The sequence below is a fragment of the Mesoplodon densirostris genome, chromosome 12 (assembly GCF_025265405.1).
Source record: "Mesoplodon densirostris isolate mMesDen1 chromosome 12, mMesDen1 primary haplotype, whole genome shotgun sequence".
Lineage (NCBI taxonomy): Eukaryota > Metazoa > Chordata > Mammalia > Artiodactyla > Ziphiidae > Mesoplodon > Mesoplodon densirostris.
In genome coordinates this window covers 43558980-43578206 of record NC_082672.1, presented here as the reverse complement: position 1 = coordinate 43578206, position 19227 = coordinate 43558980, and the positions used below count along the sequence as shown (strand labels likewise).

Here is a 19227-nt window from a genome sequence, read left to right as displayed (position 1 = left end):
CCAGGATCCGAGGGACGCGGGTTCCCTGGAATCGCCCATTCTAACCAAGAAGACGCGCGCCTGACTGACGTCCTGCTCCGGGTGTTGCCGGCGTCTGCTCTTCGCCCTCCACGCGACCAGGGGGCGCGCTCGGCCTCCGGCCCAGCTAGTTCGCAGCCGCACGCCGTCCCTCCCCGCGGGCTAGGCCACATCCTCGGACCCAAAGGCCGCGTCAGAGTTCCACGTCGACCAATTAGAACTGTCCATGTACTAGCGGGGGCGCGGCTGCCGAGGCAAGAGGAAGATGGCGGCGGGGGCGAGGTGAGGTGTTGGCAGTAGAAAGGGGTTCGGGTGCGGGGGGCGGGAGAACGCGGAGAGATGGCCCGCGCCGGCTGCAGGGCCGGATGAGAAGCGGTCGCGCCGCGGGTGTAGGAGAGAGGAGGGCGCCCGGGCGCCACGAGAGTATGACGGGGCTGTACGAGCTGGTGTGGCGGGTGCTGCACGCTCTGCTCTGCCTGCACCGCACGCTCACCTCCTGGCTCCGTGTTCGGTTCGGTACCTGGAACTGGATCTGGCGGCGCTGCTGTCGGGCCGCCTCCGCCGCGGTCCTAGCGCCGCTCGGCTTCACGCTCCCCAAGCTCCTGGTTGTCGGCAGGAACGGCAGGAACCGCCGTCACCACCGGCATCCGCGCGGGGGGCCGACCCCGGCCGCCGCCCACCCGCGGCTACGCTGGCGCGCGGACGGCCGTTCCCTGGAGAAACTGCCTGTGCACATGGGCCTGGTGGTCACCGAGGAGGAGCAGGAGCCCAGCTTCTCGGACATCGCAAGCCTCGTGGTGTGGTGTATGGCCGTGGGCATTTCTTACATTAGCGTCTACGACCACCAAGGTGAGACCGGGAGCGGGTAGGGCGGCCGAGGCATCTCCGGCCGCGGGTACCGCGCATCGGGCAGGTGGCCCCGGGGCGCGTCGCTCGGCACAGCCATCCCGGCTCCGCGAGTTACCTCGTCCGGAGGCCCTTAAGTGCAAATTATGGTGCTGGCGCTTTCGAGGAAGGGAGATAGGCTTAATTGGACACCTACTAAGTTCCTGAATTCGGTTCAGTCGCCTTCTACATATTTAAAAATATTTCTTATTCGTTATAATGTCCCACTAAGGTGGCTGATGTTTCTGTACCCTTGTTTCACAAATGAGGGAGCTGAGATAACAACATTCATTGATTTGTCCAAAGTTAGAGAGGTAGTAATAGGAGGATTGAAATTTTAGCCAGTCTGTGCCTTTCCACAGATTTACCTTTTTGTTACACCGCAGTGGTTCTTCAGAGAGGCTCAAGGCACTGTTCTTAAGTCACAGCAGGCTGTGGAGGATTTATGCATAAGCTAAGTGGTTGGGGACAGGTGGCATTTGAAGTGAGTTTATGAAGAGTACGTGAGAGACTGGATAGACAGAAAGGAAAGTGGTCACCGTCTGTCTTCGGAAGTCTAGGATGTTGTGCGATCCTTAATCCTCAGGGGCCAACACAGTACTTGTCCTCCCATAAGTTTTGGTTGAGGAAATTTTCACTGTAGGGAATTTTTATAGGTACAAGACTTCAACATTGTTCGCGTAGCTACAAACCTAAAGCACAGTGCTAGGCATATTCCTTGGATGTTTACATTTAATTTCATGGATTCTCAGGCTTGTGGGGTGGAGGGTAGACACACTCACATGAGTGGCATGGGTAGCAATAAATGTTGGGAGTTAGTAACTGCTGTGAGAAGGGGGAAGAGAAATTCTCATTGGAGAAACTTGAGAAGTTCCTCCAGAGGAGATGGCGTTTAAGCCGGATGTTGAAGAATGAATAGGAGATCAGGTTGGGGAAGGCTCTAGATGTCATGTTTGGGTTTCAGTCAAATCCTGAAAGTAATGGTATTTCCTTAAAGGTAAGAATGATTTAGGAGTATTGGTATGAAGGAAAGAAAACTAGTGTTTTAGGCTCTGTTCAGTACCTTAAATTACTGGTATGCTCACAGAAGCTACAACTTGATTTTTAATCTTTAAGTCTTTGTTAGACAGGCAGGTTTAAGTGTGACATTTTGTCAGAAAGGTTAGGTTGAGGTCAGACAGCACCTCTTGCAGGCTATTAGAGTAATCTTTGGTTGACTGATTGCCTTCCTTGCAGCCAGCAAGGAATATGGTGACTCATAGCCTGTTATCATCAAATGAAAATTTACCCTGAAAGGTAAAGTTTAATATACTCAGGAGCTGACATTTTATGGAGCTTGCCAGGACAGTAGAAATCACAAGACTGTTATAAGACGATGCACTCTTTGCTTAAGCAATGCAGCAGAAACGTTGGGGGAAAAAAAAGTAAGTGAAGCAGAAACGGAAATTAATTAAAGCTGTTGAGCAATGTGGTGAATTCACTTTAAGTGAGTCACTTATATCCAGGGCATTCTTTTAAAGCAAGTACCTTTACCTTCTAGTAGAGAAGGAAAATGAATAGTTGAATAGTTTAAATTGGTGGCTGCCTACGAACGCAGATTATAATATTGCCACACTTCCTTGTTCTGGCAATTCCTGTTCTTAAATTGCTGAAGTGATTCAGAAATAGCCTGTGTCATATTCACTAAAAGAAAAATGATTGGTAATGAAAAGGAAGAAGTCAAGCTAAGCAAAAGGAGTTGTACGGAGCATTTTCAGTGCATGGACTCAAGAGCATTTTGTGTCTACTGGAAAAGCAATTTCAATTATTTTTTAAGGGATTAAGGTTAATTTCATTGTTTGAAATAAGAGGCTTTCAATTTACTCATCCTTGGTTTTGACTGATTGATTTGTTCATTTAACAGGTGACAGATTGGGTGTGTGTTAAGTACCAGATACTGTTCTAGGCATGAGAGTGCCCCAGTGAAAAAAAACAGGCAAAAATTCCTACTCTCATGGAACTTACATTTTAGTGGAAGTCTGACAAATATTATAAATGAGTAAAATGTATTAGATCATAAAAGCAAACAGGAAAAATAAAGCAGGGGACGTGGAGAGGAATGTTGAAAGTCAGTGGTGGAGTAGGGGGTGCAGTTTTAAATAGAGTGGCCAAAGAAAGCCTCCGTGACTTTCCATGACTTTTGAGTAGACCTGAAAGAGTGATCAAGCCATGTGGATATGTGAGAAAAATTATTCCTTTTTCAGGGGAACTGTAAATACTTAAGCTATATTCGGTTTTCCCACACTTTCACTTAAACCTATTTCTATGTAAATATTTAACTGATTTTAAAAATCCTATTGACATACTCTTAAACGTCAATTTATTGAGTACCTACTGGGATACAAAGAAGTAGAAGAAATTGTCTCAAAGAGTTTATACTCAAGTTAGGGATAGTTACTAAAAATTAATGCAAGCTAATATATAAATGCTAGTGAATGGAAGAGACTTTAAGGAGAAAAAAAGAGAAAAATCCCTGAGGAGCAAGGTAACCTCCATATGTCCATAGGAGGTGACATCTGAGATGGGCCTTGCAAAAATAGGTAGAATTTGGATTAGCATAATCAGTACAGTGTTCTTTGTGTGTGCGTGTGTGTGACAGAGAGAAAGAGAGAGAGAATGGGGAATTCCCCATTGGCAGCATTCCCATTAGAGTAGATTGAACAACAGCATCGAGCAGTGTGTTGGGATCAGTAAATATAATAGGTAAGTTTACATAATGAAAGGTTGAGAAATGAAGTAGGATGAAGGCTTGGCCACCTGTTCTGGTTATCTGTAGCTTTGTAGCCTACTCCAAAGCATAGTGTTTTAAAACAGTGTATGAGTTGACTCGGTTCAGGTGGACAGTTCTTCCTTGGGGTTGGTTCTACTCACAAGGTTACAGTCAGGTAGCAGCTGGGACATAAAGGCTTCTTATCATACATCTAGTGCCTGGTTTGTGATGGCTGGAATAGATGCGGACAGGTTGGTCATCTGTCTTCACACGGCTAGCTTAAGTTTCCTCATTTAATAGTGGCCTTGGGGTAGTCATACTTCTTTTATAGGCGTTCCCAAAGAATTAGCCAAAGGTCAAAGCTGCAAGACTTCTTATGACCTAGCTTAGGAGATCATACAGTGTTACTTCTGCTGTATTCTCTTGGTCTGAGAAGTCACAGGTCTGCCCCAAATCACAAAAATGGAGAGGTAGACTTTACCTTTCGATGAGAAAATGGCTTATGCAGCAGGAGTTGGGGCTGGGGCTGGTGGCAGCCATCTAGGAGATGAGCTACTGTACCACCTTCCATTTTCCCCTGTCTTGTACCCCTTAACCTCCCAAATTTGTATTTAAATCAGTGTTCATTCTAATTATAGTTGGATTTAGATTATATTTAATTCTTACACTAAAAAAAAATCCACTGATATTTACCTTGGTTTGACTCTGCCAACAGACTGATCTTTTCATTTTCATCTACCTGCACTCTTTCTTGATTATAATCAAGAATTTCTGTAAGTAATAATTTCATCTGTCAGAAATTGGAGTTGTTTTCTCAGGCGTTTCTTGAGCTCAGAATTCTAGAAGGGAGATTTGGCTATTTTGTCTACATTATTATAATTTAAGACCATAATTGGGCTGGTACAAAAATTCGAGTTTGGGGCTTTTGGTGTTGTAGCCTTAGGGGTGTTATGCTTGCCTGGGTTCACTTGAAGTACGCCTAGATCCAAGTTACCTACAGATACATTATTATCTTCAGTGATGGAACCTGTTCATGTTGCTCAGCTGTATTGGTGCCATGCTGAAAACCTTGCTGTAGGGCAGCAGTTTTCAAAACATGGTCTGTGGACCATCTGTGAATGAGTCATTGGGGGTGTTTATAAAAAATACAGATTCAGCACAGTTATTGAACAGACCAAATTAGGGGAGTGGGACCTGAGCATCTCTATTTTTATTAAGCTACTTATATGATACATTTGCACATTTTTTTTTTTAGAACAGGAACCTTTTTTTTTTTTTACAGTTTTTTTTTTGTTTGTTTTTAAATGTTATTTATTTATGTATTTATGGCTGTGTTGGGTCTTCATTTCTGTGTGAGGGCTTTCTCTAGTTGTGGCAAGTGGGGGCCACTCTTCATCGCGGTGCGCGGGCCTCTCACTATTGTGGCCTCTCTTGTTGTGGAGCACAGGCTCCAGACGCGCAGGCTCAGTAATTGTGGCTCACGGGCCTAGTTGCTCCACGGCATGTGGGATCTTCCCAAACCAGGGCTTGAACCCGTGTCCCCTGCATTGGCAGGCAGATTCTCAACCACTGCGCCACCAGGGAAGCCCTACATTTGCACATTGAAGTTTGACCCTAACACAAATGAAAGGATACCCTACTACTTGTATTACATCAAATTATTCATTCATCCTTCATGTTCCTTTTCATAAGTGAAGATAATCTTGGGTGGGTCTTAATATTAATTATTACTTAATATTACTTTTTTCTTTCTATTTTATTTTATTTTTTAATTAATTTTTTGGAGTATAGTTGATTTATAATGTTGTGTTAGTATCTGCTCTACAGCAAAGGGAATCTGTTATACATATACATATATCCACTCTTTTTCAGATTCTTTTCTCATATAAGTCATTACAGAGTACTGAGTAGAGTTCCCTGTGCTATACAATATGTCCTTATTATTTTATATATAGTAGTGTGTATATGTCAATCTCCTAATTTATCCCTCCCCCACCCTTCCCCCCGCCCGTAACCATAAGTTTGTTTTCTACATCTGTGACTTTATTTCTGTTTTGTAAATAAGTTCATTTGTACCATTTTTGTAGATTCCACATATAAGCAATCATATGATATTTGTCTTTCTCTGACTGACTTCACTCAGTATGACAATCTCTAGGTCCATCCATGTTGCTGCAAATGGCATTATTTCATTCTTTTTTAATAGCTGAGCAATATTCCATTGTATATATGTACTATATATTCTTTATCCATTCCTCTGTCCATGGACATTTAGGTTGCTTCCATGTCTTGGCTGTTGTAAATAGTGCTGCAGTTAATTATTACTTAATATTACTGTAAATTGGAGTGATCCAGAGTAAGGCATTGCCTTCTATGTGAGAATTCAGCAACAAAACAAATCTTTTGTGTTGCTCTTTTTAGTGTTATTTCCATAGTTGTAAATCTATACTAGGTATCGTAGGAAATGGTTTTTGGATTCAGATTTCTTACACTAGCATTAAAAAGATCTGCCCTGTGTACTCCCAGCCTTCTCAACATATTTCTCACTATTTTATATGCCTTTTGCTGCATCCATAATTAGGTTACTTGATGTTCCCTCCTTCTGGAGGGTCCTTTTCTCCTTTTTTTGGCAAATGGCTTCTAGCTGTCAAAAGGCTATCATTGATCCTTTTAAGTCTATCCAAACTATCACCTCTTAGGTAGTCTCTCTCGGCTATTCCATTCCTAGTCTTGCTCTGTGCTTGAATCTCCTTAAATATTGTACATCTTTAAAGGTACTTCCATTCTCCATTTTGTGAAGTAGTAGTCGTATGTATATGTGCCCGAACTTTCTTACTAGATTGTAAGCTTTGCAGATGCTAGCTGTCCTCATTGTTGCTTCACCTACAGATTGTAGCTTGGTGTTTGCATGTAATGAGTAGGTCAGTATATATTCCTTGAATTGGAAGAAGGGGCTGCATTTCTTTTAGATAAGAATGATGAACCGAGTTGTAATTTGTTTCCCAACACCAGTACCCAGAAGCCTTAATTAAAATAGTGGGGGGAAATGAACATAGTTTGCCCTGGTTTACTTATTTGGCACACTGACACAGATGCTGTTGGGAAATATAATTTTATTCTCCTTACGCTGAAATACAGAGTTGCCAGAAGTGTTGAAAGTCTAAATATAAATGTGATTAGATTTGATATACAAACAATACACACTAGAGTACTTGTCTTCCCTCATGTGGAAACTCATGTAAGGGGACATTCTATTTCTAATCTTCACCTTTGTATAGTACATTTCAAAAATATACAGAATTTCACATTTATCTTAACATCCTGGGGTGTCCTCTTCCCTTTTTCTACCAAAGGGCTAGCTACCTGTCAAAAGCTATCAGTAGATCCTGTACATCATTCTCACTATTACCTGCTAAGTAGCCTCTCTTGACTGTTCCATCCCCAGTTTTGCTTCGTCTTTGAAAAGCTCTATCCTGCTTTTGAACTGACCTCATTCTCTGAATACCTTTCTATTTAACCGTACTGGATTTATATATGAAAATAAACCTTTCCTTAATAGTAATAATTACTCTTTGTTGCGCTCTTACTATGCACTAGATGCTATGCAAAGAAGTGAATTAAATCCTTAGCACTTTTAGCAGTCAAGAAACTGAGACTTAGAAAACCAAGAACCCATATATAGGAAGGGGCAGATCTAGAATTTGAATCAGATTTTATTCCAAAGCTTTGGTACTTAAGCCTTATGCTGTACTGACTTCCACTGAGAAGAGAATGTAACCACAGTACAGTCATGTTAGTACTCTTCCTGATTATGTTGTGTCATCTTAAAGTCTTGGTAAAGTGGGTACCTATCTAGAGGTAGTAGAAATAATTTGTAAAAGATATTTAAAGGTAAATAGAATTTTCTTCATACTACTAATATAAACGTTCATCCTTTGAGTTGTAGGACACACTTGACTTTTTTGATCAACTACATTTAATTTTATGGAGCTCCTGCTCTGTACTGAACTGTTTCCTTGTCAGGTGAGCAGAGGCTGAGAAAGCCCACTTGGCTAGTTTATTTTACACATCTCTCTTGCTAAAGAACTGGGACTTAAAACTTAGCCAGCGCTCCTTCCCGTATGCTGTGCCACCATCACGCATATCTTTCTTAGTACAACATGCTCATTCCAGTATAATTGTTCTGTGAGGTATCTTGGGGCTCTCTCTCTCTCTCTCTCTCTCTTTTAACTTATGTATTTTATTTATTTATTTTTGGCTGCATTGGGTCTTCGTTGCTGCGCACGGTCTTTCTCTAGTTGCCGTGAGTGGGGGCTACTCTTCTGTTGCAGTGCGCGGTCTTCTCATTGCGGTGGCTTCTCTTGTTACGGAGCACAGGCTCTAGGCACGCGGGCTTCGGTAGCTGTGGCTCATGGGCTTTAGAGCGCAGGCTCAGTAGTTGTGGTGCACGGGCTTAGTTGCTCCGCGGCATGTGGGATCTTCCCGGACCAGGGCTCAAACCCGTGTCCCTTCCATTGGCAGGTGGATTCTTAATCACTGCATCACCAGGGAAGCCCTCCTGGGGCTCCCTCTTGAAATATAATTGTTTTTGTTTGTTTGTTTGTTTGTTTGTTTTGTTTTGTTTTGTTTTCACTGTTGTGGCTTCTCCCGTTGCGGAGCACAGGCTCCGGACGCGCAGGCTCAGCGGCCATGGCTCACAGGCCCAGCCGCTCCGCGGCATGTGGGATCTTCCAGGACCAGGGCACGAACCCGTGTCCCCTGCATCGGCAGGCAGACTCTCAACCACTGCGCCACCAGGGAAGCCCTATAATTGTTTAATGGCTTGTAAGATTTATTTATTATGACTACTTCAGTCATGTAAAATTTTATTGGTAGATTTTTTTAAAATTATTGTTCCATAAGTATATGTTTTTTTCTCGGAAGGTTGCCTCTAATAGTGTTATAATTGGATTGTTAGAGAATTAAATGAGGGTAACCACCAGATAACTTACTTAGGTGTCTTGTTTAAAAGAAGAAAGGTAGACTATTTCGAACGATGGGCTTTTATTTGCAAAAAAAGTATTACTTTAGTTCCTTAGCTGGTGAGATGCTTTGTAACCAGAGAGATTGGTTCAGTGTTTATCTCGCTTTTCTTCCCTTCCTTTCCCTTGTTCTTATAAACACTTGCTGTTAGATATTCCTTTAAAAATCTGTTTCTATAGAAGGGAAGGAATAATCACGTAAAAGTTCAAATTTCAGATCTAAAAGAAATATTAAACGTGTATTTTGAAAGTCTCATTTTCTAGAATTGATTATTCAGTTCACGTAAATTTTAGAAGAAGCAGTATTTAAGGGATACAGGTAAGATTTGCTGATTGAATACTTGTTTAATTGAACTCTTGCTTGGTTCCCTTAATTCAAAAAAACTATTACATCATGGCGTTATTACCCAGTTAATGTGTACATAGTTGATTGTTCAGGTAGACTGAATATTGAAACTTATAAATAATTCTAAAATGTAATTTTAACTATTAAAGACCCCAGTAAGGTATATAACCTGATTGGTGGATAGGACATACTTAATTCCACTCTCTTGGAAATATTTTCTCTCCTGGCTTCCATGACATCATGTGTGGTTGGATTTCTTCCTATCTTGCTGACTGTTCCTTCTGAGCCTTATGTCTGCCTGTTTTCTCCACTTCTAAAAGTTGAGATGTCCTAGAATTTTGTGCTGTATGTGTGCCTTTGTCTTTCTGATGTTCACCCTATCTCCTAGATCAGGGGTCAGAAAACTTTTTCTTAAAGGGCCAGCTAGTAAATATTTTAGACTTAGTGGGCTGTATGGCCCCTGTCACAAATACTCAACTTTGCCAATATAGTCAGAAAGTGGCCATAAAGGAATGGTGTGACTCTGTTCCAGTAGCAGTAGTTTGCTGACTCCTGTCCCAGATGGTTTTTCCAATCCTTTGGCTTTAACTGTCACCTGTATGCTCACACTCGGGTTTGAATCTCCAGTCCTTCTCTCTCCTATAATTCCAGGCTCCTGTATCTCACCCTACCTAACATCTCCACTTTGATTTCTTTAGGCATCTCAAATGCTTAACATGTCCAAAACAGTACTCTTGAATTTCCCCCCCTAAACCTGCCTTGCTCAGCTTTTTTCCCATCTCAGAAACTACTACTACCTTCCAGCCAACTGCTCAAAGCTAAAAATTTAGATGTGAGTCTTCTACATCATCTTCTACCTCTAATCTTGATCTTCTAGAATATGTCCCAAATTTGCCGCTTGTTTTGGTTCTTCATTGTAGACGTCCAAGTTTGAGTTTTCATTATTTTTCACCTGGATTATTGCTGTAGTAGCCTCTTAATTTATCTTCAGATCTGTTCTGACCCCTGTATAATCCATTCTTCACCCACCAGCAAAGTGATCTTTTTTGGTAATACTATTCAAACTGAATAAAACCTTCCAACGGGGCCTCCCTGGTGGCGCAGTGGTTGAGAGTCCGCCTGCCGATGCAGGGGATACGGGTTCGTGCCCCGATCTGGGAGGATCCCATATGCCGCGGAGCGGCTGGGCCCGTGAGCCATGGCCGCTGGGCCTGCGCATCCGGAGCCTGTGCTCCGCAACGGGAGAGGCCACGACAGTGAGAGGCCCGCATACCGCAAAAAAAAAAAAAACAAAAAAAACCTTCCAACGGCTTCCCATTGTACTTGGAATGTTTTTTGAATTCAGAGACCTTTATTGTTAAATAATGCAATTGTTAAAATAATCATGAGACTACCACCAAAGAAGGATACATGTTATACAAGTGAAAAAAGCAGGATACAAAGTTGCATGGTCATATATGCCAAGATTACACATGCATGTGGACAAAGGCTAGGAGATGTTAAAAACCAGAAATAATTGTATTATGATGGTAAGATTAAGGGACATTCAATTTATTACGAAGGATGGTTAGGGGACATATCCTTATTGTCTAAACTTTGAGCATCTTATACAGTTTTTAATACTAGAATTAAAAAAGGATATTTCTTAGGATATAAAAAGAAATCTACATTTGGTATAGTTAGTGTTTATCAAAAACACCAAAAACATTGTTGTCTTTCTGAGGTCCAGCTTTCCTAGCATAATATTTTATTCTTTCATGGAAATTTCAGGTTTTTCTGGGTGTGTGCATGTGTGTGTTTTAAAAAATTTTGGCTCTTTCATGTAACTTTTCTATATATGTTTCCAGTTAGCTTACATGTGGGAAATTGAGAGTGCATGAGATATAGTTGTAGAGCAACAAGCATAATGTAAAATTCTTTAAGTCATTATTGCAAAAACATATTTTATATTCCCAAGTCATTCTTTTTTTTTTTTTTTTTTTTTTTTTTTTTTGCGTTACGCAGGCCTCTCACTGTTGTGGCAGCGCAGGCTCCGGATGCGCAGGCCCAGCGGCCATGGCTCACGGGCCCAGCCGCTCCGCGGCATATGGGATCTTCCCAGACCGGGGCACGAACCCGTGTCCCCTGCATCGGCAGGCAGACTCTCAACCACTGCACCACCAGGGAAGCCGCCAAGTCATTCTTAAAGAATTCAAATATCTGTTACCTTGTGACTTCTTAAAAGCCTTTTTAAAGAGAGCTCTAGTCTTAGTTTTTTTTCAAAACATTCTGCTCATTTGTAAAGGGGTCAGCTTTATTTATTTTATGAAGTTTAACTTTTGGGGGAGGGAAATTCAAAATTTAATAGTAAGATGGATTTAGCATTGGTTATCAGCATTAGAAATAGTTACTGAACTGAATAATTAGAAGCCAGGAGACCTGGATTTCAGTCCAAAGTCTTAGACTCTTGACCAGGGACAATTGCTTGACCTTTCTGGGTCTATTTCCTCATCTGTAAAAGGATGGGATAAAATAACTCTTGCAGTTCATTATTATATAACTCTGTAAAATACAGGTTTCTCAAAAATTTGAGTATTTGCTAATGTTTTTCCCTTAGATTAGTTATTTCTAAATGAATACAATCTCAACTTCCTTTTGCATAAAATGACTTTTGTTATAGTTTCTTTACTTTTATTGATATTATATCATTTTGGCTTTAGTTTAGATTCTGTGAAGGCAAACAAGATGAATTATGATATGGGAAAAAGACTCTTCCACATATCAATATATTATGATATTGCCAGAGGAGTTGCCTGTCTCAGTCAAAGGCATTCTTATAACTTGTTGCATTTCTTGTGATGTGAAGTGTGTATGTGTAGACTTTGAATCCTGAAGAAAATTATAAGCTGAGAATATTGCTTATGGGAAATAAGATAAGTACCATAGAGTATAGTATAATCAGATTTCTGGATGGGGGTCAAGCTGTGAAGTATCGGGAATTATTTTGCTGGTAATCTATCTTATTTATGCATTTAGCACTTCTCAGAAGCTATACTTTTTAATTTTGTGTCTTCATCCAAAGAAGCCAAGACAAAGGTTCAGTTTAAAATAACTTTATGGAGGTCTTCTTTATAGAAGGTACTTTGTGCCTCTAATAGTTTTTCTTTTTAACAGAATTTCTGCCTGTATGCAATAAGGAAGTGTCTCCTTTTATTGTGAGAGTTTCCTGGAAATTTCTTTAAAATTCCATTCAGTGACATGTCCTTTTAGGTTTTGTTGTTGTTAGGTGGCACTCTGTGCACTGATAATTCAGTTTATTTAAGTAAACGTTGAACTCCTGCTATGTGGAAGGTGCCTTAGGGGGAAAGAAATGGGTAAGACCCAAGTGCACAAGTAAGACTACAGTACAGTGGGGTGGGGGAGAGTTAAGCTGTAACTAATAAAAAGTAGAATATTGGTTTGTTAAGGAATTTGAGCAAAATGTGGGTATTTGGAGGGTGAGGTAAGTCAGAAGAGAAATTGAGCCTGACTCAAGCTGGCTGGGGGACTCAGAGTTTTCTTGAGGGTAAATGACATTTCAGCTGGCCTGTGAAGAATTAGAATTTTATAGGTGTGGGGCTGGGGAGGTAACAAAGGATGAAGGTTGGAGTCACTCCAGGTGTTTGGGGGGGGACAGTATAAGGCAATCTAATTTGCTGGGGATAGAGTACTGTAGAGAAATTGGAAGCTTCAATTATTTCATAAACATACATTATTTCTACCTACCAAGTATGGAAGCGTAAGATGGAATGTTAATGCTGATCTGAGCAGTTTGTTCTTGATACATTAAGCATTTTGGGAGCCATTGAAGATAAAGTTGGAATGTGCCAGGACCCTAGGAAGATCAATCTGGTACTTAATCTAGTGATCCATGCTAGAAGGGGCAGGAAGACCCATTAGAAGGTGGTTCTGATATTACAAGGAAGACTATTGCTTGAAACAGTGGGGACAATGGACAAAGGGAAATGGGTACAGGGAAACATTGCTGTAGAAGAGTAAAGGGCTTAGTATCTTAATAGGGCATTGGGGGTGGTGGTGATAATGCTAGAGAGTAGGGAGGATGCCTGGTTGACTGAGCAGGTAGTGATGTCTTTATTAGAAATAGAACAACAAGAAGAAGGGCTAAGTTTTTTTTTGTTGGTTTTTTTTTTTTTTTTTTGCGGTACACTGTTGTGGCCTCTCCCGTTGTGGAGAGCACAGGCTCCGGGCGCGCAGCCTTAGCGGCCATGGCTCACGGGCCTAGCCGCTCCGCGGCATGTGGGATCTTCCTGGACCGGGGCACGAACCCGTGTCCCCTGCATCGGCAGGCAGACTCAACCACTGCGCCACCAGGGAAGCCCAAGTTTTTTGTTTTTAAACAAAAATATAAACAGCTTTACAGCAGTTATGATTTTAAATCACCTATTGTCCCATCAACCTTACATATTTACTGTTCTCATATTACCTGTTCTCTTTTAGGCCTTATCCCTAAGTGCATATAAGTTTCACACTTACAGTACTGTTTCTTTCTTTTTTTTTAACCTGATGTAATATAAGTGTGTGAGAGCTAGCTTTAAAAGATAAGCTGCCAACTTTTAGATTTGTTCATTTTCAGATACTTACAGAACTTCAAGGTAAGATTAGATGTTTGAATGAACTGAAAATGTTAGGAACAAAATACTGATCCTGTTTTCACTTAAAATTTTAATATTTTGTTCATCATGGATGTTTTGCATTAATTTTAATTTTTAAAGACAGTTATGTAGATAACTTTACACCAAGTTATTATTAATCTTAATTACTGGGGTTTTTTTGTAAACTACCCTCCACCCCGTCCCCCCAGTTTTGTCTTATTCATATTACCCTGGTCCTGACGCTGAGTGGTATTAAAGTCCCATAAGTGACTAGAACCAGAGAGGGAGGAGCACATGGACACGAAGAGGGCTGAAGTAGGAACTCTGAGGAATAATCTTCATTTAGAGGGAAAGAGGAAAAGGATTCAGTGCAGAGTGAGAAGCGGCCATTCAAGGAGCAGATTGGGAGTTGATCCAAGGGAAGATACTCACAGGAGCTGGCATGAGGATAGGACTTTGAGAAGGAAACAGGTCTCTGACCTGTCATGGTCTTGCTGCCAACATTTATTTGTTGAGTGTCTGTTCTGTGCTAGCCTCAGGGCCCCTGTGTTTGTAAGCAAAACAGTAAGAGCCCTCCCCACGTGGTACTTATATGACCTCTTTTGAACACCCTTTCCTCATGTCTCTTAATCACTTTTACAGTAACCCCACTTAAATATTCTATCATCACCTGTCTAAAACTAAACTTGTCTTTTCCTTCAAACCAGTTCTTTGTAGAATTTCCCTTCTTTTTAAAAATGTTATCATCTTCTGTTATCCAGGATTAAAGCCACAGAATTTTCTCTTTGCACCTCTAATCAAGTCATATTCTTTATTCTCTCAACTCGTCTTTTGTAGTGAATCCTTTTCCACAGCTTTATCAAATTATATGTGGAATATTGCAGTAGTCTGCTGCCAGGCTTTCTCTATCACCAAAAACCAAACTGTCACCAGGTTGGTTTTCCTAAATATAAAGATTTCCACACATTTCCACAGGAAATGAGTGGTTACCCATTGGGTAGGCAAAATGAATAAAAATTAGGCTTATTCCCTTGCCCCTTTAGTCAAAACATTTGTACCAGCAGCATTTGTCTGCCTTTTGAGCATTCAGTGCTTTTTTTCTTAAGCATCTTCCCCATCTAACTATCCTCTCCATTTTCTTCTCTTTAACTTTCTGAGGTCAGCTCAGCTTAAGTCTTGCTTGTTTTTTTTTACAAAGTGTTTCCCTACCGAAGGAGACTGCTTTCATCCTTGAACTGCTATTACCCATATTCAACCGAGTTGCCACTATACAGCATATTCAGCAGATTCTGTGCTATTTTATATATATACTTATTATGTTCTCTCTCCCAGTTAATCTTTGAACTGTTTTAAAGACAGGACTGAGAATACAGAGAAGGAACACTTGATAAAGATCAAAAAGGCAGTGGCCACTAGAAAGCTGGCCTCTCTGAAAATAGCCAAATTGTTTTTAATTAGAGCTCTCTGTATTAGTTTTATACTAAATGTATGTCACATAGTTCCTTCATCTTTCTCAGTGATATGATAGTAATTATAGTTTTAATTTTTCTGTGCATGGTTGGAGGATCAGAAACAATTTTATGTAATATATTTTCATGCTTTGTTTGAATTTACTAAATTTTGCTTTCCGTACTTTTGTCTATTCTCTACTTTTTACATAATTCATATTATTTATTCTTACCATAAAAACAAATGAATCAAATTGAGGTGATAGTATTGTGTGCACAGAGTAAATCTGTAGGGGAATTACATTAGGCTGAGAGAGAGGAAGATAGAAGCTTTGGATCACTGCTGCAGTTTATAAGTTCTCTGACAAGTCTCTTAAGGGTCTTACTGAGACTTGGGTATCAGTTTCTTAATCTGTAAATAAAGGTGTCAAGTAAATGGTCTCTTAAAATTTCTTTCTAGGTCTAAATTTCTCTCATATTCATATTGACACAAAGTTGTTACCCCTGTCCTTTTTTTGACTTTAGCCCAAAGCCAGACTCTTGTAATAACAGAGTTTTGTTGTCATGTTTTCCTTTCAGATTCTAGTTGAGGATTAGTCATCAGTGATTCATTTGGAAATTGTTCAGTTCTGGATCCAGTGTTGTTTTCACAACAAGCATCCGTTAATCATTGAAGAGGATAAATTAACCTAGTTGGAATTCCCTTTTTTTTCTTTTTAAGGTATTTTCAAAAGAAATAATTCCAGATTGATGGATGAAATTTTAAAACAACAGCAGGAACTCCTGGGCTTAGATTGTTCCAAATACTCACCAGAGTTTGCAAATAGTAATGACAAAGATGATCAAGGTAAGCGTTAGTGTAAAATTGAATATTTAACATATGCAGATATGTTTTGTGTTTCAAGGCAGATTCTGTTACTCATTCATTTACTTATTAATTTTGCCCTGTTAGTCTTTATTATCACCATCTTTAATCATCAGAGTTAGACTTTTCCTTCTTCATCTTGTTAAAAGATAATATTCAGAAAAAGATAAAATCATGACTCATGGATATTAAAAAATAAACACATGTTAAAGATTTTATTTAACTCAAACAACCAGGAACCAGGTAGATTTTACAGCCAATTCAAAGAGAATCCAAAGAATGGAGATATTTATAGATCAGAAATATTGAAATAAATATGTGAATAGAGGCAAAACTTGTTTTTCAATGGGATTAGAATGAACATAACTGAACCTCTACCAGGCAAAGAATTGCATAAACAAGAATTGGACATTGGGACTTCACTGGTGGTGCAGTGGCTAAGAATTTGCCTGCCAATGCAGGGGGACACGGGTTCGAGCCCTGGTCCGGGAAGATCGCACGTGCTGCGGAGTAGCTAAGCCCGTGCGCTACAACTACTGAAGCCCCTGCAGCTAGAGCCTGTGCTCCACAACAAGAGAAGCCACCGCAATGAGAAGCCCGCCTAGTGCAATGAAGAGTAGCCCCTGCTTGCCGCAACTAGAGAAAGCCCACACACAGCAACGAAGACCCAACACAGCCAAAAATAAATAAATTAATTAATTTAAAAAATTTACAAAAGAATTGGGCATTGCTATCGGTTACCTAGAATCCTATCAATTGTAAAACAGCTCCACAGAATCAGAATTTGATAAGGTGGATGTGTGTGCTATAGACAATTCATATTCTATTGAAGCACATTTTTTTCCTATAGTCTTCATTTTTGTCTTCTATCTGTGTTATTGCTGACTGTACTATAATTGTAGATGGCATTTTGAGTAGGAAATTGTAAGTTACCCTATAATTAAAATTTCTGTTTTCTAGAGGGTTTATTCACAGATACAAGGTCATTCTGAGCACTTTGAAAAGAAGGCTGTATGTAAATATATACACAAATGTTATATATTGGTTCTTCAGAGGAGAGTAGCCAGGTATGTTTTGATATTGAAATTGAAGGGCTTAAAAGATTCTTGTTTACTATAAGAACTGTAGTTTTATTTTAGTCTGAGCTTAATATTTCTTAATATCATAGGTTGTAGACCCATGATAAATGAAAATGTACATAGTCCTTAAATTATTTTGAAATATATCTGGAAGAGGGTATTTTTTAAAATATCTTGTTTTTTTTTCTCCAGTTTTAAATTGCCAATCGGCAGTGAAGGTGCTGTCCCCAGAAGATGGAAAAGCAGATATTGTGAGAGCTGCTCAAGACTTCTGCCAGTTAGTAGCCCAGCAGCAAAAGAAATGCACAGATTTGGATGTAGAAATGTTAGACAGTTTACTTAGTAAGTCATATATGGTTGTTCTTAGTTTTGTCCCACAAGGGTACAGTATGAAGGAGACTAAGTTCCATTTTATTGTTGTTGTCATTATACTTGTTATGTTTCTGAAGTCTAGAGACACACATGTGAAAATAGTTTTGAGATAATGAAATTTGTATTCCCCTCACTTGCATGAGGAATTATTGGTAAAGGAGAGGATCCATCTAAAAGGATTTGGGGGGAAGTGATGAATATTCTTAAAAATAGGTCTTCTGCTTCTGCCTCCCTCTTCTAAAATTTATTTTGATTTATTTTTTTCCAGTTTTATTGAGATATAATTGACATACAGTGTTCCTCATTCTTTTTAGTTTGAACTCTCTTGAATATTAAGTTTGAACTTAATAGCTATTTAGGAAACAATCCCGAGAATATTATACCGCTATCATCCGTGACTCCTTTTTTAGTATTCCTTCTCTTATGTTATACCAACTTTACCACTATATTTGTCACGTTATACCAAGTGTAACATTATATTTTATCTGTTTTTCTTCAATTGTTTATAAAAGCCTTTAGTTTGCTTATTCTCTCTAAAGTTCCCTAGGAACTTTTTGCCTTAACTTTATGGTCTTTTTTGCTTATTAACATTATCCTTGATCCTTTTGAAGAAAGGCAATATTTCTAACAAATTCATGTCTGTTGATAGCTTCTATAGCCATACAATTTCAGACATATTTTTCATTCATTCACATAGGTGAATACTTTCTAATCATCCATTTTCTAATTCTCAGTCATTTATTTAACTCTTAGTTCTTTGTTTCTTCTGCTTTGACATGTCTATTACAGAGCACAGTCCCTCTCTGGCCTCTTGGTCTCACTAACTCCCTACTTTCATTGACTGTTCACTTCTTACCCTACTTGCCTATTCTCTGCTCTGTCATTGCCTAACTATTCAGGCTGAATGAATAGGCTTCACGTAAACCATTGTAGGAGTTCTCGAGGCAGAGATTACTGGGGTGTTGACTGTTTCCTGGATCCTATAAGGCCCCAACCAGAGAGTAGTTTTGAGGATGTCCTAAAAGTGATGCAGGGACCAAAGGTAGTCCTTCAGATAGCCTTTGGAGACCATGTATTGACTGCAGGGGTTTTAGACCCATGATAAACAAAAAGATACATAATCCTTAAGTTAACTCATTAATCTGACAGAAGCAAACCCTCAGTATTGTCGCCCCCAAAAGTTCCCTTGTGGCTGCAATTAATCTCCACTCTTATTGCCAATATGAAGCAACTGCTTTGTTTTCTTCTAGAATTTTTATAGCTTTAGCTATTATATTAAGTCTAATCCATTTTAACTTAATTTTTGCGAATGATGTGAGGTAAGGGATACCAGTTATTTATCCACTACCACTTGTTGAAAAGACTGTGTTTTCCTCCTTTAATTACTGTGGCTCCTTTATTGAAAATCAGTTTTTCATGAATCTCTGAGTTTTTTCCTGGACTTTCTATTCTATTCCATTGGTCTCTTTGTCTGTCCTTAAAATGATGCAGTGTCTTGATTACTATAGCCTACCGTAATAAACTTTGAAATTCAAGTAGTGTAAATCTTTCAACTTTGATTTTCTTTTTCAAAGTTTTAGCTATTCAGGGTCCTTTACATCTTCATATACATTTTAAGATGAGTTTGTCAATTAAAAAAAACAAACTGTTTTAATAGGGATTGAGTTGAATCTGTAGCTCAATTTGGGGAGAATTGCCATCTTCACAGTCTTCACTATGTTCATCTTCCGATCCATGAACATAGTATATCTCTCCATTTATTTGGGTCCTAATTTTCCTCATAACAATGTTTTATAATTTCAGGGTATAGAGT

The 19227-nt window shown here is 39.6% G+C and overlaps 1 protein-coding gene across 1 annotated transcript in view; it reads left to right on the top strand.

Moving 5' to 3' along the window:
• Positions 1–308: 308 nt before the first annotated feature.
• Positions 309–19227, top strand: part of NUS1 (NUS1 dehydrodolichyl diphosphate synthase subunit) — a 28561-nt gene continuing 9642 nt past the window's right edge. The window contains exons 1-3 of the mRNA XM_060115215.1: positions 309–867; positions 15820–15945; positions 17235–17384. Of these exons, the coding sequence (XP_059971198.1) occupies positions 384–867; positions 15820–15945; positions 17235–17384 (760 nt within the window). The 5' untranslated portion in view covers positions 309–383. The remainder of the gene's footprint in view (positions 868–15819; positions 15946–17234; positions 17385–19227) is intronic.